This window comes from Antechinus flavipes, chromosome 2, assembly GCF_016432865.1.
Source record: "Antechinus flavipes isolate AdamAnt ecotype Samford, QLD, Australia chromosome 2, AdamAnt_v2, whole genome shotgun sequence".
NCBI classification, from domain to species: domain Eukaryota; kingdom Metazoa; phylum Chordata; class Mammalia; order Dasyuromorphia; family Dasyuridae; genus Antechinus; species Antechinus flavipes.
Window position 1 is genome coordinate 603538673 of NC_067399.1, and position 25104 is coordinate 603563776.

At 36.2% G+C, this 25104-nt stretch overlaps 1 protein-coding gene across 1 annotated transcript in view; it reads left to right on the top strand.

Annotated features, from left to right (window-relative positions):
- Positions 1–22677, top strand: part of HTRA1 (HtrA serine peptidase 1) — a 73404-nt gene extending 50727 nt beyond the window's left edge. Inside the window, exons 4-9 of the mRNA XM_051981594.1 lie at positions 10086–10280; positions 15235–15267; positions 18255–18369; positions 18624–18681; positions 20145–20240; positions 21968–22677. Coding sequence (XP_051837554.1) covers positions 10086–10280; positions 15235–15267; positions 18255–18369; positions 18624–18681; positions 20145–20240; positions 21968–22136 — 666 coding nt within the window. The 3' untranslated portion in view covers positions 22137–22677. The remainder of the gene's footprint in view (positions 1–10085; positions 10281–15234; positions 15268–18254; positions 18370–18623; positions 18682–20144; positions 20241–21967) is intronic.
- Positions 22678–25104: the final 2427 nt, after the last annotated feature.

Sequence of the window (25104 nt, forward strand, 5' to 3'; positions counted from 1 at the left end):
TGTGATCATTTCAGTTGATTTATTGGTTTAGCCAGTGCTGCTGGACCTCTTCCTCTCTCTTGAGGCTTCAGAAGTTGCTAGGGATCTTACTGTGTTTGGAGAATTGTACAAAAACAATGTGTTATTTTGAGAAGACTTTTGATCCTACTTAAATTGCATTTAGATAAGGTCCTTGACACATAATTTGTTATATTGTGCTAAAGTGATCAGATCCCCTAAAATACTCTCTGAAAGGTTTGTTTAGTAATTGGAAAGGATAAAGTCATTTGAGCTAGGACCATACACTAGTACATCCATAGAGTTGGGAGAGACCTTACAGATTATCTAGTTCAATATCCTTGCTGGCTTAGATTGAAAGATTTATCCATGGACTTAGAGCTAGGAATTGACAGAAATAGGCTGCAAATTCAGTGTTCTTGCTTCCCATTTTTCCACTGTCATGTTCCTCCAAAATTAGAGATTATTATTATTATTTTTTATATTTTTGTTACTCTTCACCAGTCCTCCCAACCTCTTGCCTTATGAGATGGCTGTGTATCTTTGAGTAAGGGATAGGAGGTACTGGATTTGTGGTTTTATTGGTTTAAGAATTTTCTGGGTGAGGAATTAAATTCCCTCTACTAATGCAGGTTGGCACTTTCATTGCAATTTATAGTCTTAAAGAATTGCCAAGTAGACTTGCCTGGAACCACAAAGCCCATATATATCAGAATATACCCAGGTCTTCCTGGCTAGCCACTTTGTTCTTTGGAACCACGCTGCCTTTCTCCTACTCTCTTAGAGTAAACTTAAATTTAATTATTCTGTTGAGTCCTACTTCAGCTTAAAAGCTATGGAGAATAGATTTTTGGTGTGTGCATAGTCCAAATCCCCCATAGAATCTGAACACAAGTGTCATAGTTTACTCTCTTTACATCCCCATCAAATTTTTTAGTCCAGACTCATCAAATAGTACTCATTCGTTCTTCTTAGTTGTTGTTTACTGCCATACACATTCATTAAGAAATATGTCATTTCTGGACAAAAGTTAGCTTTGTGTTGGTGTTTCTTATATATAAATTCACATCTTGGTCCTTCTGTCCTTTATTTTTAGCCACAAATTTTCTTTATAATCTTATTTCCCTACTCTCTTTTTTAAGTCAACCCCAATAGCCAGTCCTGAGACCTTAAATTACAAGAGTTCTTAATCTGGGGTCTGTAAACTTTAAACAAATGATAACTATTTTAACATATTTGATTTCCTTTTTAATCCTGCTTTATTTTATATATTTAAAACCATTATTCTGAGAAGGGGTTCATAGGCTGCTAAAGGCATCCAGTCCCTGTTTTAGAACATAGTCACAACTCGGACCAACCAAGGATTAGGAAGCGAAACCTTCACAACTTCCTCTAAGCCACTAGGTACATCTTTCAACTTTGTGGTTTTTTTGAATCACAACCAGCTCTAGCTGAGCTGGAACAGGCTGACCTTGCCAGTTAAATCTATGGCCACCATAACATTCACAGGATCATAGAGTTTTAGATTTGGGAGAGATTTCAGAGGCCACCTTGTCTAACCTGTATCTGACCAAGAATCCCCTCTTTAACATGTCTAGTCAGTCAATCACTGGTCTAAGAGCCTTAGCTTTTAAGAAAGGCCCATGGGATCCATTCATATGATAGATCTGCTTGTTCTTCTTTGCTGACTGCTTGGAAACTACCAAAGAGTCTTATGAAGCTTAATAACTCACTACTTTTTTGGCACAGTATCAAGGGTCAAAGAAAGAAAGAAAAGCAAAAAACAAACCCTTAGCTTTGAAGGAGCTTGAGATCCAAATGGAGAAAGGAGGCTTCAGCCATGGGATTTCTTTATTTCAGAGGATTTCTGAAGCATTGGTCTATTAGGTGGAATCTTCCTTTCAGGAAATCTGTAAGCTTAGAGAAAAGGCAGTATTTCTTTCTGGGCTCCCAGTCTATGTTTGCATATCCAGACCTCTCCAGAGCCTTTGATCCAACCCACAGCCTGCAAATTCTCACCTTCTCCTAATTAACACTGTTTTGCATCAGCTGCACATGGCTCCAATTGGCTGATCCTCTAAGTCTGCAGAATATTCTCAAGTACTTCTTGCTGGTATGACCAGCATCTAAAGTTGGTTCCAAAGGAGTCAAGGTGTTGGAAATTTTAAATTTAAAATAACACATGGTGCTTGCATCCCCTGCAAACTTTCAGAATAACTTCATGCTATGTCATCTTATTCTTACAACAATCTGCGGTAGAGAGAATTATGTTCATTTTTTTCCTGAGGCAATTGGGGTTAAGTGACTTGCCCAGGGTCACACAGCTAGGTTAAGTGGCTGAGGCCAGATTTGAACTCAGGTTCTCCTGACTTCAGGGTGGTACACTATCCACTGCACCACCTAGCTGTGCTGTTCATTATTTTCATGCTGTTCATTATTTTTATTGATGGATAAAGAGAATGAGGATATTGTCAGGATCAGATCCCTTGACAATGACACAGGTAAGCCTAAGAAAATAAGGAAAAGAGTCCCTGAAGGAGTTGTCAAGGAGGCAGAAGAAGGTCTTTATTGCCTAGCCTTTGATGTCTTCTGTCCCCAAGATCCTAAGTAGCTTATTTCTGTCATTGTTCAGTCATTCAGCTGTGTCTGACTCTTCATGACCCCAACTATTCAGGGGGTTTTCTTGCCAAAGATACTGGAGTGATTTGTCATTTTCTTCTTCAGTGGATTAAGGCAACCAGGGGTTAAAGTTGGTTATAGAAAAACATTACATTTTTCTAGGGGAACACACAATCTAAGAATATAGGGGGAAGATTTCTAAGTATCCAAACTTGCTTAATCTGCTTTAATTCCGTTTCCAAAATGTAATGCTGAACTGTGCTTTAAATGAGCCAGCATAAATGACAGCCAAGAAGCTTGGATTCTTCCTGCTTTTATCTGTTGAAGAACAGAGTGGTACCTTTCTTTGTTACAGCTGTTGGAAGCAGCTATTGCTTTCCTACATCAATCAACTCCTCTGACTTCCTGATCATAGTAATAGATAAGCCAAGTGAATTCTCAAGATTATTTCATTTGATCAGTCAGATTTCTAACTGCTGACCTTCCCAGCTGCCTTTCATAATTAGAATCCCAGGTTGATTTTCCTTTATTGATGGATAAAGAGAATGAGGATATTGTCAGGATCAGATCCCTTGACAATGACACAGGTAAGCCTAAGAAAATGAGGAAAAGAGTCCCTGAAGGAGTTGTCAAGGAGGCAGAAGAAGGTCTTTATTGCCTAGCCTTTGATGTCTTCTGTCCCCAAGATCCTAAGTAGCTTATTTCTGTCATTGTTCAGTCATTCAGCTGTGTCTGACTCTTCATGACCCCAACTATTCAGGGGGTTTTCTTGCCAAAGATACTGGAGTGATTTGTCATTTTCTTCTTCAGTGGATTAAGGCAACCAGGGGTTAAAGTTGGTTATAGAAAAACATTACATTTTTCTAGGGGAACACACAATCTAAGAATATAGGGGGAAGATTTCTAAGTATCCAAACTTGCTTAATCTGCTTTAATTCCGTTTCCAAAATGTAATGCTGAACTGTGCTTTAAATGAGCCAGCATAAATGACAGCCAAGAAGCTTGGATTCTTCCTGCTTTTATCTGTTGAAGAACAGAGTGGTACCTTTCTTTGTTACAGCTGTTGGAAGCAGCTATTGCTTTCCTACATCAATCAACTCCTCTGACTTCCTGATCATAGTAATAGATAAGCCAAGTGAATTCTCAAGATTATTTCATTTGATCAGTCAGATTTCTAACTGCTGACCTTCCCAGCTGCCTTTCATAATTAGAATCCCAGGTTGATTTTCCTTCATTGATTGCCTAATCAAACCAGAGAACATTTATTCAGAGAGAAAAGTAAAGAAAACATGCTGGGCTGAATGTCTGATGATTCTTTAAAGATGTTGGGCATCCCTAGGCAGATAATTCAGGAAGAGAGACATCTGTGAGCCAGTGCTCTTATTCCTGGATATTGTTTTACCAATGATATGGTAAATTCTCTGTGTATCTTCCCTTGCTCAGTAAAACTGTTTGCTTCAAGGCAACGATACCAGTGATAGGAGTTGTTATTGGTTCTGATTGTGAGTGTTTATGTGTAGGAGAAGAGGGAGGGAAGGAAGGAGAGAAGGAGAGAGAGAGACAGAGATACAGAGAACGTTTTTACCTACAACTAGCATTTACTTATTTACATTGCAAGTCACCAGAATAATACCGTTATGCCTACTGTCTTGGTGACATCTGCATTTTTGATTTCTTCACCCTCTTGACAGAATGATATTTTATTTAGTTTTAAGTTTTGGGGGTTACTTTCCAATGCTATTGAAATCATTAAGAAAATTGGAATGGAGGATCTGTGAGATATTTTGCTTGTTTTATTTAAATATGTGTGGAATTTCCTCCACTGTCTTTAGACTCTTTTCCTTTGTCACCATTAAACTGCAAATGAATATGATTTGTGAAAAATGGATGGAAAATTAAATTGCATAAAACTTCCTGTGTTAAAGAATTTTTCTGGCCAAAGTATCTGAGCCAAGGATTGGTAAGGCTATCTGAGTTATTGTATATTTTTGTGTGGCCTCTTCCTTTCTAATTATTTTGTTATGTGAGACATAGCCTTCATAATTGGCCTTTTCCCCTTTTATGATGAGAGTCACTTCATATTCACACTGCTGATTTGACTTCCTTTCTTTCTAAAACTTGACTTATTTTTGTTTCCTTCAATGTTTGAGGTAACAGTGTGAATCTTAAAAGGGGTCACAAACATGGCTGTTTAAGCAGTTTTGGTACTTTTTCATTTTATCCTCAGAATTTAAAACAAAATAATAATCCACAATATTAGGATGTCACTCTGATTTCCAAAACATTCAACATGTCCAATATTTCATTTGATGAGTTAGAGAGATCATGTATCATTATATTCATTTTACAAATAAGGAACTGAGGTTCAATAGGTTGTGAATTCATTCCAGATCTTCTGAGTCCAATGATTTCTTTCCACTCTATGCTCACTGCCTGCAGAAGCAGTTTTTTTTAACTGAGGCACTGGAGAGAAACATGCAAGTATATGTCATTTATAAGGAAGCATCCCATGTAGAATAGGTATCAATAACTACAACCCAAACATTAGTCCAATTCTACCTGGACTTTTCTGGATTCTATTCTTAGGGGTTTATATCTCAGAACTGTTGGGCTGACAGGCTCCCTAAACCTATTGATGCTATCAACCATCAATGGCAGTAGTGGAAAGTAAACTATCTCTGAAGAGACTCTATGCCAGCTAGAAACAGAGGCCTAGAGTTCAAATATGATTAGATGCTTTCTACCTATGCTATCTTGCAAATTTAATTGTAATTATCAATTGCCATGAAATAAATACAATAAAACCAGTTGCAATGAAATAAATGTGCATTCCCCCTTCCATATAAGGTCGTGGCTCCTTAAACATTTATATTTATAGATTCTCTGCTTAGAACTTTTGATCAAGATGGCTTCTGAAGTCTCTACTAGTCCTAGACTGCTCAATTTTGGGATCCTATGAGCTATCTGAGATTGTTGATTTATGTAGATCATATTAAGTACAAAGTAGACTCCACAGATATAGTGTCCATACCTTTTAGGAACTTAAGTTGAGAGATGGCTCTGTTGTAACTGCTCCAGAGGGAACATATAGACATTGGAACCAAACCAAATCTCGGTACAGGAATAGAGTCTAAGGGATTTTATGCTTTCAGAGCAGGAGCCAAGATTTTGCATGTAATTGCACTCATTGCCCATATCGACATTTCATTCTTTTTAAAAAAAAATTCCCCACTGAGTAAAACATGTGTCTAGACATTTGCTGAAAAAAAAAATGCTAATTTCCTAAATAGCAGGTTGGCTAGTTTATATATTACTGTCTTAAGCAGACAGGCCTGAGGTGAGGATTAAGACTGGAAAAGATCCTGGCTTTTATTCAATGGAGATGGATCCCAACGCTATTGCTGGAGCTATTGCTGAATATGCAATTTAGCTAAAGCCAACTTTGGCCCCATAGTGGGTTAACTAGTGCAATGGCCAACCAGACCAGCCAGTATCATCATCTTTTCCTCATTCTCCAATGTCTTTATGCCTGCAATTAGTATTAAGGAAGAAAGAAGAAGAATGCTTCTCATGCTTTTCTCACTTAATTCTTCTACTTTTATGGAAATAGACTAATTAGTTTTCATACCAAAGGAATTGTCCCTGAGCTTTGTCCATTATCTTAATGTCTGTCTGTCTATCTATTTATCTATGTTTAGGTTTTTGTCAATGTTCTTTCTCAACTTGTATAGTTGAGGATATTAATTTTTAAGTTTTTGTTCATTTTGATAATATTAATTGAGCAAAATGCCTAACACTGTGTGTTTTATACCATATGAAAGCCAACTGTTAAATGTTCAGTGTGAACATTACACTTTATAAATCAGTTTGATTCATTGTTTTGTTGATCATAGAGATATAAGAAACTGATGGAAAAAATATTAATGCAGATTAAATTGAAAAGTGTGGTGTGCATACTTTTAAAGAGCTAGTTGTTAATCATTTACCAGCAGCACCTGGTTGTATTATTCTAAGAGATTTGTCAAATAATCAATTTTGGAATTCTTTTATGGGTGTGAATGTTCCCTTCACTAGTTCAGACAGCCATCCATCCATGCCTTTTACCCTATACTAATCCAATTCTTGCTGTAAATTCTCTATAGGAGTGTATTTCCAAAAACATTTTTACATATAAGCTTTTATTAGAGTAGAGGAAAGAGTATTGTGCTCTGGAGTAAGGAAAGACCTGAAATCAGATTTCATCTTTGCCATTTCTGAGCCATTTGGGCAAGTCACTTACATCTCTGAACCTCAATTTTCTCATTTGTCAAATGAGGATAACGTTACCTGTGGTATCCATTTCATAAAGCTGTTAGTATAATTGAATGAGATAAAATGTATGCAGCACTTCTCTCCCCTTAAAACACTAGCTACATACTGCCCTTTCTTCTTTTTACATTGTTACATCTAAAGAGGGAAGAGAGATTCATTTTTATGCCATCCTAGAGAGCTGAACCAGAAGAAATGGGGAGAAGTTGCAAAGAAGCTAGTCTGTATACTTCAAGGGGAAAAAAATTTTTTTTTTGATAAATGGAGTTGCTGCATAGTGGAATGAGCCACCTTGTAGATGATTTTAAAAAATCACTGGATAGACTCCTTCTCTGCAAATTATACTTTATTCTTCAAAAGTTGCTGGGATATTCAGAGATTTTAAACTTGCCTGAGGTCCTAGAGTGTCAGAGGTGAGATTTAAACCCAAGATTTCATGGCTTTGAGGCTAGTTCCCTAAGTGACTTACTGCCCTTCAATTATGATCAAAACAGGAATAATAGTCGATATTTATAGAGCTCTAATGCTTGCAGGGTATTGTACATCCATCATCTCATTTAATTCTCCTAACGCCTTTATGAAGTAGGTGCTATTATTTTTCATAGATGAAGAAAATGAGGTGGAGAGATTAAATGACATGTCCAGATGGTTAGCAAGGCAGGATTCCAGCTGAGATCTCCCTGACTCCGAGTCCAGAGCTCTCTCTACCCTGCCACCAAACTGTGCTTGTTGTTACTCCTACTGTCACTTCTCATCTTAGCTCTGGAAGAAGTGGCTCTTTGCCGATGGCTGGGAATCTGCTATTCTTCTTCTCTTTATCCCCTAATTCCTAAAAGTCTCTGGCCACCTCTTCCCTCCAGCCAGTCTCAGGCTCAAAACCCAGTGGTTTCCCGTGGAGGGCTCATTCCAAGAAGTAGGTGGCTGAGCACACATTTACTTTTAAAAGTTCTCTATCTAGCAAAGTACTGTGCTGACTCCTAACCTGCTGTGAATGCTGGAGAAAGTAATTCCTTGGCAGGGGTCACTGGCCCCCGTCCATTGTAAATATTCAATTTTAAGAAATCTCTGGAGTGTGGTTGGACTCAAATGATCTCCAAGAGCACATCAGACTATGTAGGGAATGTTGTATGTGCTTGTACTTCGGGGGAGGCGGGAAGAACTCAGACGGGAGCTTCCCTCTGTGGGGAAGGGACCTATTGTAGTATAAATCTATGATTTTCAGTGATGAACCTCGGGCTGACACTGGGCTTTTTGGAAGCCATTCCTTGGGGAATGTTTCTCACCCATTTTTCTGTTCTGCATGTAGAGAAGGTGATGAAACTCACAACACTGAATGTGTAGTCAAGAGGAGCTAGGTTTAAATTCCCTGCCTCCTCCTCCCTGTGCATTTGACTTTTGGCCAGTGTGCTTAACTTGTAAATGCTTCATTTTCCTCATCTGTAGAAAAAGAAGGTTAACCTAAAGTTCTCTAGCTCTAACTTCGATAATCTCCTGCAGAAGTTAATACTTTTACTCTTCCTGTCTCAAAAACAGGTTTTATTTCTTGAAGTTATTTTTTTCTTCTATATCTCTTTCTGCCTTTGTCTTTGGGTCCTTTGTTATGTCTTTCTTGTGATTAATTGTATCCCCAGTGGTTAGCCCAGTGCCCGGCATGGCTTAAAAGCTTATGGGTTTATTCCTTTCCTTTCTCCCAGCTCCCTCTCTGGTGCTTGGCTCTCATGACCAACTTTTGCATCTTTGTGGGGTCAAGGACACCAGTTCTTCTCTGAGGTTGATGAGCACAGAACAGACATTTGCTGACTGCCAGTTGGCCTAAGAGTCCGGGACAAACCTCCCCCTTCTGGAAAATATCTATGTCCAGGCAGCTGTTTGCTTTAATTAACTGAGTAAAAAGTGGAATTACTCAGGAGACTTGTTTGGCTCCAGCTCGAGGACGAGGATGGAGTTGTCCTCAGGTGTTCTTGTCCTGTCCTCTTAAGGCTGCAACGTATTCTCTTCTATGAGGTAGAGTTGATACTCACTGTCCTGTCAAGAGAAGTAGGGAGCCCAGACCATAAAGAAGTGGCTTAATTTTATTTTTGTCATGTTTCACACCCAAAAAGAGTTAATTGGAGACTTCAGATATGTCTTGCTTTTAGGAGCTATTTAGTAGAGTCCTTTAGTGGGTCAGCTTTTCTGGACTGAGGAGAGTAAAGTCATATATTCTTTATTTGAGTGCTTTATACAGCTCTCTCCACCATGGTTGTCTATCTTGGTATTGCCAGTGAAGGGAAAAGAGTAAAGAATTTGATCATTTTCTTTTTTCTTTTTCTCTTTTTTAAGCCTAATCTATAAGTAAGGTGTAACATGAACTGGGATAGGGTAGCTGGTTTTTTGGCTCCCTTTCTCTCTGTTATTAGTTTAAGAGGGGAAAAAATCAGTTTAACATTGACTATGAGCTTAATCATCTCAAGTGCATCTGAATTCACACAACAATACAGGGTCATATTATTAATAAGGGTATGTTTTTTATCACTTGGCACCTTTGCCAGACAGACACCTGAGATGGTGAGACTCTGTTCATGCTCTCACACCAGCCTTGATCTCTGATGGATGATGGATAAATGGCTGGGGGCCGTGTTGGGGTAACCTTAACAAGCTCAAAATTTGCCTTTCCCCCTAAGGGCTGAGTCTGATGATTTTGTGCTTAATCACTAAACCCTCCTGCTCACTTTTCCTTGACAAAGATATGAAATTCATTGTCTTTTTGCCTTGTCTTTTAATCTCTCCCCTGGCCCTGAAACAATCATAGCAAGTGTGTATTAATCATTTCAAGATGCTATCAGAAACAGAAATGCACTATAGCCCTAAGACATTTTCCTTGGCAGACAGAACACAAATATTCATGTGTTTTATAATAGCTTATGATTTATTGGGTACAGTTTGTGGAAAAGGAAGTTTTACTCTCTTATGATTGTATACCTCTCCTGGAAAATCCAGGGAATATGGTTACTATTAGCAACTACCAGAAATATCTAGTATGGACTCCATGGTCTGCCATGTCCCTTTTTTTTTTTTTTTGGCAGTGCAATATCTAGGAATGTGGTCCTTGTGTAGTCCACCTTGTTTTTAGAAGAAAAGGCCATATGCTATTTTTTAAAAAGAAAAATTATTGTTTACAGGGAAAGTTGCCAGTCCTTCTTCTTGGTAGATCTTCAGAACTGAGGCCTGGAGAATTTGTGGTTGCGATTGGAAGTCCATTTTCACTTCAAAATACAGTAACTACTGGGATTGTTAGTACCACCCAACGAGGAGGAAAAGAACTCGGACTGCGAAATTCAGACATGGACTACATACAGACAGACGCGATCATCAATGTAAGTCTTGTTTCTTATTCATCTGAATCTGGATAAGCCAGTCCGGCCTGAGTTGGTTATGATGACATTGCTTTAAAAAAAAAAAAAGGTAAGGAGTAAGAGTTCAGATTGCCTCTTCTTCAATCTGAGGTTTTAGGTTAAAATTTCAAATCTTCTTAACTTGTATGATGTTGGGCAAATAACTTTAGTTAAGTGGTTCTGGTTATTTTTTGTGTGTCATAAATCCCTTTGATGGATTGGGGAAGTTTATGGATCCCTTCTAAGAATAATATTTTTAATGAATAAGATAAAACAGGATTACGAAGGTAAACAATTATATTGATATAGAGTCATTAAAATATTAAAGAAAATCTCAAAGACCTTGAATTAAGAACTGCTCATGTTAAGCTAATTTTCTCCTGTTTCTCCCAATTCAAGGTTTATCAGATGGAAACAATGATTTTAGAAAATGATTAAGTTTATCAGCATTTTTTCAACTTCTGAAGTAGAGTCATTCAGGATAGTCACCATAGATTGTCAGTTGAACTGCACAGTTATACATTTAAAAGTAACTATGATATTCACTAGCAATGGGCAGATTTCCTTTTGTGGGATCTTCCTGATCTTTGACAGCAAGGGTTCTTATTTATATAATGCTTTAAAATTGTCCAAAGCATTTTTCTCATGATCAATCTTTTGATGTGCAAATATTACAGATAAGCAAACTTCTTGAAAAGTTAAGTGGCTTGCCAGGGTCCAACTGCTAGTTGGAACAGATTGTGCAACAATAATGTCTGACAAAGGATTTTATGTATGTTCTCCTATTTAGTTTTCACATTGTCCTCATGAGACTCAGTTAGAGGTAATATGGTGGAATAGAGAGAGAGCTAACCATGGGATTAATATGTAAATTAGGGGTTAAGTCCCAACACTGACACATACTGGCTTTGTGTCCTTGGGCAAGCCTTGTAACTTCTCAGTACCTCCAAGGAACTTTCTAATACTTTAAATTGCAGAGAAGACTGCTAATCTGCATTGATAATTCTCCATGTGTTTCCCATACCAGGCTGAGCTAATATAATAAAAAGGACAATTCTACCAAATTAATCTCCTTATTCAGTGCCATAACAATCAAACTGCCAAGAAATCATAGAGCTAGGGGAAAAAATCATCTGGAAGAACAAGAAGTCAAGAATTTCAAGGGAATTAATGAAAAAAAATGCAAACAAAAGTGGCCTAGCTGTACCAGAGCTAAAAAACTATGTTATAAGGCAGCAATCACCAAAACCATTTGGTACTGGCTAAGAAATAAAGTAGTGATTCAATGGAACAGGTTAGGTTCACAAGACACAATAGTCAATGACTATAGTAATTTATTGTTTGATAAACTCAAAGATTCCAGCTTCTGGGATAAGAACTCACTATTTGACAAAAATTGCTAGGAAAACTGAAAAATAATATGGCAAAAATAGGTAATGACCAACAGCTAACATGCTATACCAAGATAAGATCAAAATGGTTCATGATCCTATAAGTAAATTAGGAGAACAAGGGATAATCTATCTCTTAGATCTGTGTAGAAGGGAGGAATTTATAGCCAAAGAAGAACTAGACAACATTATGAAATGCAAAATGGATAATTTTGATTATGTAAGATTAAAAACATTGTATACAAACAAATCCAATGCAGCCAAGATTAGAAGGGAAACAGAAAGGTGGGGAAATCTTTTTTCACATCCAGTGCTTCTACTAAAGGCCTCATTTCTTAAATATATGGAGAATTGAGTCAAATTTGTAAAAATATAAGCCATTCCTCAATTGGTAAATGGTCAGAGAATATGAACAGACAATTTCCATACAAAGTAATTAAAGCCATTTCTAATCATATAAAAAATTCTTTAAATCATTATTGATTAGAGAAATACAAATTAAGACAACTTTAAGATACCATTTCACACCTCTCAGATTGGCCAAGATGACCAGAAAAGATAATGTTAAATATTGGAGGAAATGCGGGCAAACTGGGATATTAAGACATTGTTGGTGGAGTGTCTCTATTGGGTGTGTATCCCAAAGAGCTTATAAAAAAAGGAAAAAGACCCACATGTGCAGAAATGTTTATAGCAGCCCTTTTTGTAGTGGCAAGGAACTGGAAATTGAGTAAATGTTCATCAATTTGAGAATGGCTGAGTAAGTTATAGTATATGAGTGTATTGGGATATTACTATTCTAAAAAAAAAAAATTACAAGCAGGATGATTTCAGAAAAGCCTGGAAAGACATATTTTGATGCTAAGTAAAGTGAATGGAACCAAGAGAACATTGTACACAGCAACAATAAGATTATGTGATGGAAGTGACTCTTTTCAACAATGAGGTGATTTAAGGCAATTCCAATAGATTTGTAATGGAAAGAGCCATCCATATCTAGAGAAAGAACTATGAAGACTGAATATGGATCAAAACATTATTTTCATCTTTTTTTTTTTTGGGTGGTATTCTCTTGCTTATTTTTTCTCTTTTTCTCATATTTTTTCCCCTTTTAATCTTATTTTTCCTATGCAGCATGATAAATATGGAAATATATTTAGGAGAATTGTACATGTTTAACCTATAATAGATCACTTGTATCTGGAGAGGGGAGAGGAAGGGAGAAGAATCTGAAATACAAGGTTTTGCAAAGGTGAATGTTAAGGACTATCTTTGCATATTTTTGGAAAAATTAAAAGCTATTATTAAAAAAGAGCTTCCTGTACCAATGAAATCACAAGCCTAGATCTACCTACCTCCACCTCTACCAACACAAAAACAACAACAAAAAGTGCCTTGACATTAATCACCCTGTGAAGAAGGAATTGCTAGTATTATTTCCACCATTTTACACATGGGGAAACTGAGGCGTCAGTTTAAGAAATTTACTTATGATTCCATAACTAGTAAGTATCAGAGGCTGGGTTTGAACTCATGTCTAGCTACCTGGACTCTTTCCACTAATATCATGCTAACTTACAAACCCAAATGTCCCCTCACTCTTAAGTCTATTGTGCTTTATAGGAAGACTTTAATTCTTCAATACTCCTTGAAGCTCATTCCAAACAATTAGTGATATTATTCTTGCAGCATTCTATAGAGTAAATCTGCTTCTTCTTTTTTCTCTTTCTTTTCCTTCTTTCTTCTCCTCCTCTTCCTCTTCTTTCTCTTTCTCTTTCTCCTTTTACTCCTCCTTCTCCTCCTCCTTCTCCCTTTTCTCTTCCTCTTTCTCCTTCTCCTTTTTGACTATCAGCTAATTTTTCCCCCTGATTTCAATAGTGTTTTATTTTTCCAATTACATGTAAAGATAGTTTTCAGCATTCATTTTTGGAGTTCCAATATTTTTCTTCCTCTCTCACTTAACTCTCCCCTCCACAAGACAGCAAACACTTTGATATAGGTTATATGTGTACAATCATTTTAAACATATTTCTTTATTTGTCATGTTGCAAAATAAAATCAGAAATAAAGGGAAAAAAAAAACATGAGAAAGAAAACCAGCCTCTCCTCAAAAGATGAAAATATTATGTTTTAATCTGCATCCAGTCTCTATTATAATTCTCCCTCTGTAAGCAGATGGCATTTTCTTTCTCTAGGCTACTGGAATTGTCTTGGATTTCTGAGAAGAGTCATCATAGTTGATCATTATATAATCTTGAAGTTACTATGTACAATGTTTTTCTGATTCTGTTCACTCAACTTTTGCTCATATAAGTCTTTACAGGTTTTTCTGAAATGAGCCTACTCATCATTTCTTATGGAACAATGGCATTCCATTTTATACATAAACCAGAACTTATTCTGCCATTCCCCAAATGAATTTCCAAACTCCAGTTCCTTACCACCACAAAAAGAGTAGAGGAAGTCTTCTTAAAACTGTGGGTTGTGACCCCATATGGAGTTGTGCAACTGAACGTGGGGGTTACGAAAAATTTGGCAACAGTAAAAGGAATCAAGTATTCTGCCAAGATTTAATTCTTTATGTAAAAATAAACAAGCACATCATCTTATTAGTACGCTAAATTACTTTTATTTTTAATAAATGATAAAATTATATGCAAGCAAGCCAAAATTTGTTTTAAAACAAATTTCTTTGTGATTTGTCAGCAAATGTTTGATTTGTATACCCATTTTAAACACCTATATGCCCAGAGTTACCTAAAAATTTCTGACAAAAAGGGATCCTGAATGGGAAAAGTTTTAAGCGTTGCTTTAGAGTAGCTCCCAATTTTGCCAATGATTGGCAAGTTTTGAACCCTGAGGGTGGAGGAGGGGATTAATCTAGCAGTTTTCTTTATTTTTTCTCCAAAATGTGATCACTTCTTTCCTAATAGACACAGCATGAAGCTTTGACCCAGCATATTAAACTTGTCTTGCTAGAATGAAGCCAAAGATTTTCCTCTATTTTTTTTCCCAAGCAATCTTTAAGAAATCATATTTTCCTCCTTCAAATGTCTCCTCATAGGATTGACTTTCTGAAAGCCATTTTTCATGTTGGACCAATTTCTAAGAAACACGATGCGCTCTTAGGCACTCTGCTTATAACCAGCAGGCTCTATTCCCAAGCTTTCCTGACATCAGGGTTGTTGAGACATGAAGTAATGGAAATAAAATGGAACCAGGTTTTAACTCTATGCTCTCAGGGCAGGGCAGGGGTAAAACAAATGAGTGTTCTTTGGATTTAAATAAAGTAATATCTTATTTCCTTTTAGAAAGTGGGGGAAAGTGTGTTTATTACTTCATAAGGTAGTCTTTTGTATTTTGTTAGTTTTCAAAAGTGACCTGAAGTTTTCCATTTACTTTCAGTGAGAAGGTAGATGACTGACAGGAAAGAACCACAGTTTAGATTAAAGCAAATCATTGAAAATTGCCATTTGTATACAATAGGTGGATTGTGAGTGCATTGACAGAAGTCATCCTAATCATTTAACTTTTGTTTATTTCAGTATGGAAACTCGGGAGGCCCCTTAGTAAATCTGGTAAGTCTTTTGTGAAATATTAATTTTAATTATTATTAATTAATTTTATTAATAATTTTGTTTAGCACTTGAGAAATATTTTTTTTTTAAGAAATGAGATTTGCCAAAGAAGTTTTGGAATTTTAGTTAGAAGTTGCTCTGTGAACATCCCAGGTCCTAACTGCTTATCATTATGAATTTATGTAAATAATTAGGAGACCCAGTTGAGTATATGAATTAAAATCCAGCTTCAGATGTTTATTAGCTCTGTGATTCCCAGAGAGGTCACTTAATTTGTTTGCCTCTGTTTACTCATTTTATGAATGGCAATGACAATAGCACTTAGTTTCTAGAAGCTATTGTGAGGACAAAAATGTAATGTTTGTAAAGTGCTTTGTAAAGCACTAAATAAATTCTGGTTAATAATAATAATAATAACAAAAAACGACTACTTTATTCATTCAGTAAATATTTATTAAGTACCTATTGTTTGCAGAACATTATGGTAGATAGTATACAGATACAGTATTTAGATAAATTCCATAATCTTGGAGAGGATTTGATAAAATGGCAACAAATCTATTACACAGTGACAGCATATTTTACATGACAATACATAGGAGGTAGCATAGTATGGTGGATAAATAACCTGTTGAGAAGAGTTGTATTTGAGTCTAACTTCTGACATTGGCTGTGTGACCTTATGCAAATCACTTAAATTTTGTCTGCCTCGATTTCCTCATAGATAAAATGGGGATAATAATAGCACCTACTTCCCAGGGAAGTCGTAATGATGCAATGAGATTCTTATAAAGCACTTAGCACATTTCTTGGCACACAGTAAGTGCTTAATAAGTGTTCATTCCCTTCCTTTGAGTTATTTCTGCAGTAATGTGATAGATCAGTACTTACTATCTACACGCTGTGCTCAGTGATTCTGAAGACCAGCAGCTGAGGTTACACTGAAATACATGGAATAGAATCACAGAATTTCAGGATTGGAAGAGACCTCCCTGGTGAGCTCCAACAGAGGTGTCAGACATATATAGCCTACAGATTATAGACTATATCCCTGCCCACAACTCTACAGACTATGGCCTAACCAGATTAAAATGCAATGGGAAAATACTTACCAAAATAAAAAAAAATAGAGTAGACCTCAGATAATGTTAATTTGTGGTTTTCTAAATCAAATTGCAGCCCACAGGGATCCTTACATACAGTTTAGTGGCCCCTATTTCTATTTTAAACTTAATAACTGATTTTGACCAATCTGTACCTGACAAGACTTCTTTCTACGTTATGGCTGACAAGCAGACCTTGAGCCTTTGTTGTGAGAGTTCTAGATATAAGAAAACCAGTACCTCTCAAAGAGTTCATTCCCGTTTTGGATAGCTCTTAAGTCAAATCAAATAAGCAAGCATTTATTAAATACATACCATGTGTTATGCACAAGGGTAGCTAGGGGACACAGTGGAAAGAGTATCAGGTCTGGAGTCAAGAAGACTCATCTTCTTGAGTTCAAATATGGCCTCAGGTATTTATTAGTAGTGTGATTCTGAACAAGTCACTTTACCTACTTTGTCTCAAGTTTCCTTCTCTGTAAAATGATCCACAAAAGGAAATGGCAAACGATTCTAGTATCTTTACCAATTAAGCCCCTAATGGGGTCACAGACATGCTGCAGTATTTTGCCTTCTTTTCCACCAACAGAACAAATCATATGATTTGCTGACAAGATTTGTTTTTTCTTATCATTAATTCTTTCAATTGATTTTCATAGGATGCATTGAAGCTCTTTATCAATCCTGATTGCCTTTTTCTGGACATTCTCTATCTTAGGAATAGCCTTCCTAAAATGTGAAAAGCTGTGAGTCCACATGGATTAAAGCTGTAACCCTAGTTTCATCCATAAGTTATTTGGTCTCAGATAAGGAATTAATTGCTTAAAGGTCAGAGAAATTTCATATGTCCATAAGTCTTCCCGACCAAAGGTCATAGGATTATAGAATGTTAAATCTAGAATAGATTTTAGGGATCATATATTCCAATGGCCTCTTTTTACTTACAAGGGAATTGAAGTCCAGAGAGGTATGTGTCTAATCTAAACTCAACAGGCAAGTGAATAATGGAACCATGACCAGATAGAAACCATTTTTCAAACTTCTATATCAATGTTTTTTCCATTAATTTAAAGACTTAAAGGTCCTTTGTGAAATTTCCATTTTACACAGAAAAGTGTTTGCCAATTGTGGTTTCTGAAGTTGGCAATTTATCTTTGTAATCCCATATTTGACAACATTAATCAATGGTATTAAGTCAAATGTTTTAATGGTATATTAAACTTCCATTGAGAGAAAAAAAGAAGAAAAGCTATTGTAATAAATTTGCATAGTTGAGCAAAATAAATTTCCCTTACTCTATCTGGTAGTGGGTAATAGACTTTATCATTGTCATCTGGAGTTATGGTTGACCATCATTGGTCATTATTATGGTTGGTCATAGTTGTCTTTAGACTCCTGGTTCTACAAAGACAAAACTGAAAGTCTCTGACTTTGAGAAAATTACATTTTATCAGAGGCATAACATTTACATATTTAGACTATAAACTCCTTGAGGGGAGGGACTGCCTTTTACCTTTTTTTGTATTTCCACTGCTTAGCACAGTGTCTTGCACATAATAAGTGCTTAATAAATGTTTATTGAATGAAGAATGAAAAAGTGGTGAATGAGTTTTAGGAAAAAGATAATGAATTAATGTGTGGAGATATTGAGTTTGACAAGCCTATAGTTTATCCAGTTTGAAAAGTCCAAAAGGTAATTCGTTATGTGGGACTGGTACCAGTTAGTATGTTGGATTTATAATTCAATAGTTGAATTACTTTCTTCTACTGAACTTCTGCCAGCAGGAACTGACCTAATACATTCTTTGAGGTTACTAGCAAAAAATTTCCACTTTCTATTTTTTAAAAAATACCTTTAGTAAACTACTTATCTTTCTGTTTCAGGATGGTGAAGTGATTGGAATTAATACTTTGAAAGTGACTGCTGGGATCTCCTTTGCAATCCCATCTGATAAAATTAAGAAGTTCTTAACTGAGTCTCATGACAGACAGGCTAAAGGTATGATTTCACCAAGACATTCATGGAGAGCCAGTGCAGAGTCTGAGGTCAGCACCCCAGCCTCCCTTGCATGAATCACAGTTGTTGTCAACATCATGGTACCTTGCACATACACTGTTGCCCAATCTCTTAGTAAGCCCTGTAAAATCCTCTGAACCTAACTTCAAAACAGAGAATATGGTGCCAGAGCACTTACTTGTTCTCCGTGAACAACTAACCAGGATTGTTTTATATTTTACCTTTTGCTTTCATAGGAAAAGCTGTCACCAAGAAGAAATACATTGGAATTCGAATGATGTCACTTACATCTAGGTGAATAAACAGGCTTTTATTTTATTTTATTTTTTTAAATAACACTGAGAGTTAACTTCAAAGTTCACAGTGGTGTCCCTAAATGCCAGTGAAACTTTGTCTGAATTTCTCGAAATGTGTTAAGACTAATGATGATATATCACATTATAGTAATTCACATTGATGTAGCACTTTGAGTTTTTACCAGCTACTTCCTTCACAATAAGCCTGTATGGTAGGTAGTACAAATAGAATTAACCTTATTTTACAGATGAGGAAACTGAGGCACGAGAAGATTACACGCTATGTCTCATAATCAGAAGTGTTAGCACCAGACCTCAAATAATCTAAGATCTACTGCTCTTTCTATGACCATATGTTGCCTAATATTCTAAAGCTATCTCTTTAAAATGAGATCTTTCCTCATCATGATGGTGCATACACTAATCAATGGAAATTTTCACAAAGCTGCTCTTAAAATCTCAGGTTAAAATGAGAAAATCTTAGCAGTGAGATGAGGGACTAGAAGTGGTGGCCAGGAGTTTAAACTGACTCTCAGATTCTATAAATTATTCTTTCAACCAAAAGAATTTTGTGGCATTCTTTTAAAAGCTAGATCTAGAGAGCAGTTTAGTTTTCTTTGATTCTTGTCCATTTCTTATTAATTCTTGTCCATTGATTTTTGTCCATTTCTTATTAATTCTATTGAAGCATACATCCCTAGTAAACTCTGAACGTTGTCTTTCTCACTCCAAGGAGAGAATACTTTGCTTTTCAGATATTAAATTTTATAGAGTAATGTGTGTTGGAGTTCTCTTGTAGGAATGCTAGGTCAAGCACATTATCTGATTGAAATAACTAGTGATTCTTCCTTCCCTCCATCTCTACTCTGATCTTGAGCAATTTCATTTTAATTTTTATATGTCATGACAAGTTCATTAAAAAAAATCTTTATGAAGAAACCTGATATATGAGTCTGAGGGATGGGTTCTACCTATTATTGCTTGACAATTAAGAGCAGTGACTAAAGCTATGATAGTTTTAAAAAAAAGTTTAGATATAAATAGAGCATTTCATACCATTTCCTAGAGGTTTAATGATTTTGCAAGGATTAAACATGGTGAGTATTTTTTTTTTTTAAGAGGGAGGATAGCACATTGGTGAATAGAGAGGTTGCATTTGGGAATATTAACAATAAAACAACTGGCACTTCAAATCAAAACTTTAATCATTGTAGAATCTATAATTTGTAATCTATCAAAGCATTAAAAAAAAAAAGATATAGATAGTCCTGTATAGGGTTCTAACCTAGGAAGCTGAATAGGTATATCCTATTCTAACAATATGTCTTATTTTGACAATAAGGTAAGGAATGATAATAATAACAACTCATAATCGTAATGTGCTTTAAGATTTATAAAGTGGGCTGAATTGAAATCTACACAGCTGGATTAATTTGGATGATGTGTTTTCTTCCTCCACAGTAAAGCTAAAGAGTTGAAGGATCGTCACCGGGACTTTCCTGATGTCCTTTCTGGAGCTTATATCATAGAAGTAATTCCAGATACTCCAGCTGAAGCGTAAGTTATAGAAATTTTACCTTCGATATCATGCCTCTTCCCATGACTGACCCAATATAGTTCCTTACAGACAGACAGTTAACACAAGTGTTGTTTTTGGACTTGTGACAAAAGCGTGAGATCTCTAAGTCTGTTCCTGCTCTGGGATCTAGCTTAGGATAAGGCTCAATTTGAGTTGCCTCAGATAGAAAAGAGGAAAGAGGTCTCGTGTTCTCTATAGAAATGGCTTAACTCTTTTAACAGATGTGTATGTATCCATTATGAGTATGGGATGGATCTATGATTTTTGTCAGCATGGGGAGCCCCTCTTGGAATTCCTCCCACCAAAGCAGCTTGAAATTCTATCTGTTACTTATAAGATTAAATCCTAGGGAGTTGTTTGAAAAATAGATTGATCATGTGAGTTGTCTAGCATCATATGGTTAATGAATTTCAGAGATGAAATTTGAACTTGAGTCTATCTAACTTCAGTTCACACTCTATCCACCATGACATTTATTTTGTATAATGGAAGTACAAGAATAAATTCTTTGAGAATCTCTGGGGTCAAGTTGGAGAAGGAAAAAAAAAAAGGTCATTTTTAAAGTTCACATGAAAAGTATTGGCTCATCTGACAAGCTATATACAAGATATAACATTTTTAAGGAAAGTGGTATCAATATTACTTGTACTGATGCTGATAGAAATAGGGAGCCACCACCTTATGTTAACATCAAGCTGAAGGAGTATTGTGAAAGCAAAAAGTGATCTCCTATAAAAATAATAGATGTGGAATCAGAAAACTTGAGTTCAAACATTACCTTCCCTATGTTAATACCATCATGATATTGGACAGTTTCTACATCTCTAAAAACAAGGGGCTTATCTTAGATAATATTCAGGGTCCCATCTAGTTCTGAATTCTAAGGTCTCTTAACACTGAGAAAATTGCTTAACCCCGCTCTGCTTTAGTTTGCTCATCTGTAAAAAGAGGGCAATAATTGCTTGTACTACTAACCCTAATGGATTGTTATATATAATTGGGCTTGTAAAGTGCTATGTGAATGTGTGCTACTGTGTTTTTTTTTTTTCTAGAGATATTGTTTTCCTGACATGCTTGGAATGGGTCTACAGTTATTTCACTCTGTTAGAAATTACTTGGCTGAAATAAATTTGTCATGCTCATACCGATCTTGTAAAATATTAACACTTTTGTATAAAATCAACTATTTAGTATTAGCCCCGAGAATCCCAGGAGGCATTTCAACAATGGCAGTAATATTTATTTTCTTTGGGAATTTTTAGGGAACTTTCTACCATGAGATATTGAAGATGAATCCTTACAACTCTTCCCCCCCAACATTCGCATTCTCATATAACTAGCCTTGTGGATTCTGGTCTATATTTTTATTTGGGAGGAAGAGGAGAAAGGGACTTAGAGAAAATCTTAGCTTCTACCTGGCAAGTTCCCAGCATTTACCCTGCTCAGAACTGAATATAGAAAGAATATTAGACTTTGGAGTCAGAAGAACAGTTGGAAGCTCAGCTCTGGCATTTACTAGCTATCTGACATTGTGCTTCCTCATTACCAATAAGATGATGTTAGATTAGCTTATCTCTATGGTTCACTTCCTGTTTTAAATCTTATGTTTTTCCATCCCCCATCCATACCATTTTCAATGGTCAATATAGAGGGATAAATTGAAGTGATGCAATGAATGATGTATTTATCTTCTTTTATCTTTCAGAGGAGGCCTTAAAGAAAATGATGTGATAATTAGCATAAATGGAAAATCTGTGGTCTCTGCCAATGATGTCAGTGATGTCATTAAAAAAGAAAGTACCCTGAACATGGTTGTCCGCAGAGGCAATGAAGACATTATGATCACAGTGATTCCTGAAGAAATTGATCCTTAGGTAGAAACACGAGCTGGATTCCGTGTTTTCCCTGAAGTCATTCCCAATCGACTGCTTATAATGACTCTGTGCTGGTACAGGAAACATTATTAAACTTTTGACCAACATTTTGCTTGTTCAGCAGAACAGCACTGGCCAACAAAATAACTTTTAATAGATTTAAGGCAAAACAAATGTAATGTTACAGATACTCAGACAATAATTATTTCCTTCTGTATCTTATATACACAGCATTTTCTCTTCTGCCAACTTCGTCTGTTCCTGCTTAGAGGGTCAGCATTTGTTTCTTTCTTTCTGCTGAGTCTTCATCTTAGCCTGACTAATGAAATTGGTCAACTTAACCATTCAGAAGAGTGCCAAGTGGATTTCATAATGGCACTTAGAGAGTTGGTTGGAAGCACCTCTGCAATGGAACCAACTATTGGAGACCGGGAGTGGGTGAATGCTTATGAACAGAATTTAGGCAGCTTCCTTTCAGAAGCCATGCCCCATTGGGAGTACTATGACCTTTGACTTAGAACTATTAAATTACTTGTACATATTTTCTTCTCTGTGTCATTTATTCATCAACAGATGGATGCATTTTTTCTGAAATGGGTGTTATTGATGGTCATCTCATCAAAATTTATCAAAATTCATATAGAGCTGGGTTCTTAAGGTTACATATCAACTGTTTTAAGCCGTCCTGTGTCAGAGAGGAATCTCACTAGATGGCCTCTGAGGTTCTTAATTCTTAATCAATTAATCACTAGAACATTTATCAAAGACCTACTATGTGCCAGGTACTGTGCTAAGCACTGTGGATACAGAAAGACAAAAAATAGTATCTGTTCTCAAAGAATTTAACAATCTAATATATACAAAGCAAGTTATATCCAGGATAAATAGGAAATAATTATCAGAGGGAAGTTACTAGACTTAAGAGGTATTAAGATATATTGATTCTACAAATGCAGTAATTACTCTCTAAAAGTCCTGAGACAAGGCTTCATCAAATTAAAAACATCCTACCTCAGAGGCTCAAGCAGTTTTGGAAGAGCAAAGCAAATCCAGAAGGCAAGTGCAGAATACAAACAAGGCATCATTCATGCTCTTTCGATATAAGGTGTCAAAAAGTTGATTATAACTGCCATGGTAAGACTCAAGTTAAAGCAAAGAACTTTGTTCAATTAAGAGAGGATCTTGAGGTGATTCAGAGAAATAAAAAGTCCAGCGAAACTTAGACTCTCCAGGGTGTTCAAGCAGCTAATAGCAACTCTCTGACTCAGTGAAAGCTTGTAAAAGAACTGGAAAATCAACTTTTGAAAAATAACTATTACAAAATCTTTGCTGATTTTTGAGGTTCCAGCTCTAATATTCTTCTGACCTCATGAAAGTTCCTTAGCTTCTCCAGAATTGCAAAATCCTAGGCTGCAAATCACACAGGCCTACCCTAAGTTTTTTGTAATGTAGCCTGAAAAGGGAAAAATAATCATTTATGCCAAGAAAAGAGATTTCAAGCCTGCTTTATTTTGAGCAGTCAGAAGTTGGATAGCTGCAGGGCACCCTCAACAATGCCTGATGTAGTCTTTTGCTATTTAGACCTAGCTGGATTAATGTTTATCTGCCAAAATAGCTTCTGAAAATCTCTTCCTGTTCATGAATACCAAATTGATACAGCTAAACTAAAGATGTTAGTTATTGATTTCGCTTAACATGGATGTTAAATTTCGCCAAATCCCATTAGGGATTAGTCAACCAGCCAAATAATCAATAGCCATTTATGAGCCTGCTGTGCAAGCTAGGTAGCTTTTCTATTAAAAGACAGATATTCTGTCTATCAAAGAAACACTGGAGAGTCTAGGAGGGTCACAAAAGGCTTTCAGAAACATAAGTCCTGTTTGTGAATTGATACTGGCAGAAGTGACCGATTTTTCTCCCTTTTTTCCCTGAATGTTTTTTCTTTTTAAAAATTCAATTAATATTTGATGACAGCAACAAGAGGACTACACCCAATAACTATGTCTTCAGCCTCAAATGTGAAAGGAATTGGCATCTGTGCTTTGCCTCTCTGGGTGGTCTCTACGACTGCCACAGGTGCAGGGAGCCTGGACTCTGTATGTAGGCTGTATTTCTAAATATGCCTTGAAGGCCAAGAATGCCTATATTCGGCTTATATTCTATTATTTTCCGAGCAGAAGAGGAAACAACCTTAGTAGATGGAAAGGTTGATGGTCTTGTCAAAACTCAGTAGCATCTCTAGGCAAGTATTGTGGTGTGGGCAGGGCTAGGGCACTCTGAATTAAAATGCCATCTGGCAAAAATTGAGAAATACTAAAGTGTTTTTTTTTAAATCTTCCCCCTCCCCCCATTTCTACCCTAATTCACTCTTTACCTACTTTCTTTTGCTAAATATTTGAGTGTTCATCCCTTAGTCTCTCTTCTTACTCCACCCTGTTTTTGGCTTGGTGAAATTTTTCCATATAGACTGAAATTGCTAAAGAAATACATCTCCCAGGGTTATTCTCTTTGTCCTGTGAATTCTAGCAAACTGAAGCCTCTCCAACATACCAGATAAATTGGCTTTTAGGATAGCTCCCATGCCAGGATTTCTCCCTTTACGTGTTTTGTGCCATGATGGAAATTTAGCAAGCCATTTTGATGAGAAAACTTTCTGTTCCTACCACACAGTTACAATATTACAGGTCTAGATTTTTTTTTTTTAACTTCTGGAAAGCCATTATTGTCTGCAGGTATAGACCTGATGCATTCTGCTCCCCCTATATAAAATTGCTTCTACATGCTTTTCTTTTAGCTGCTTGACAGTTATAGCAAGATTCTGGCATTTCAGCATTTCCAGATTATTTCCCAATAGCACCTGGCCTATAAAATGATTCTCCTTTTTCTTTCTAAGCCCTATTAGCTTTGTAATAACTTTAATTTTACTTCCTTCTCTGGCTTCCCTTGTGTATATATATTTGCTCTTCTT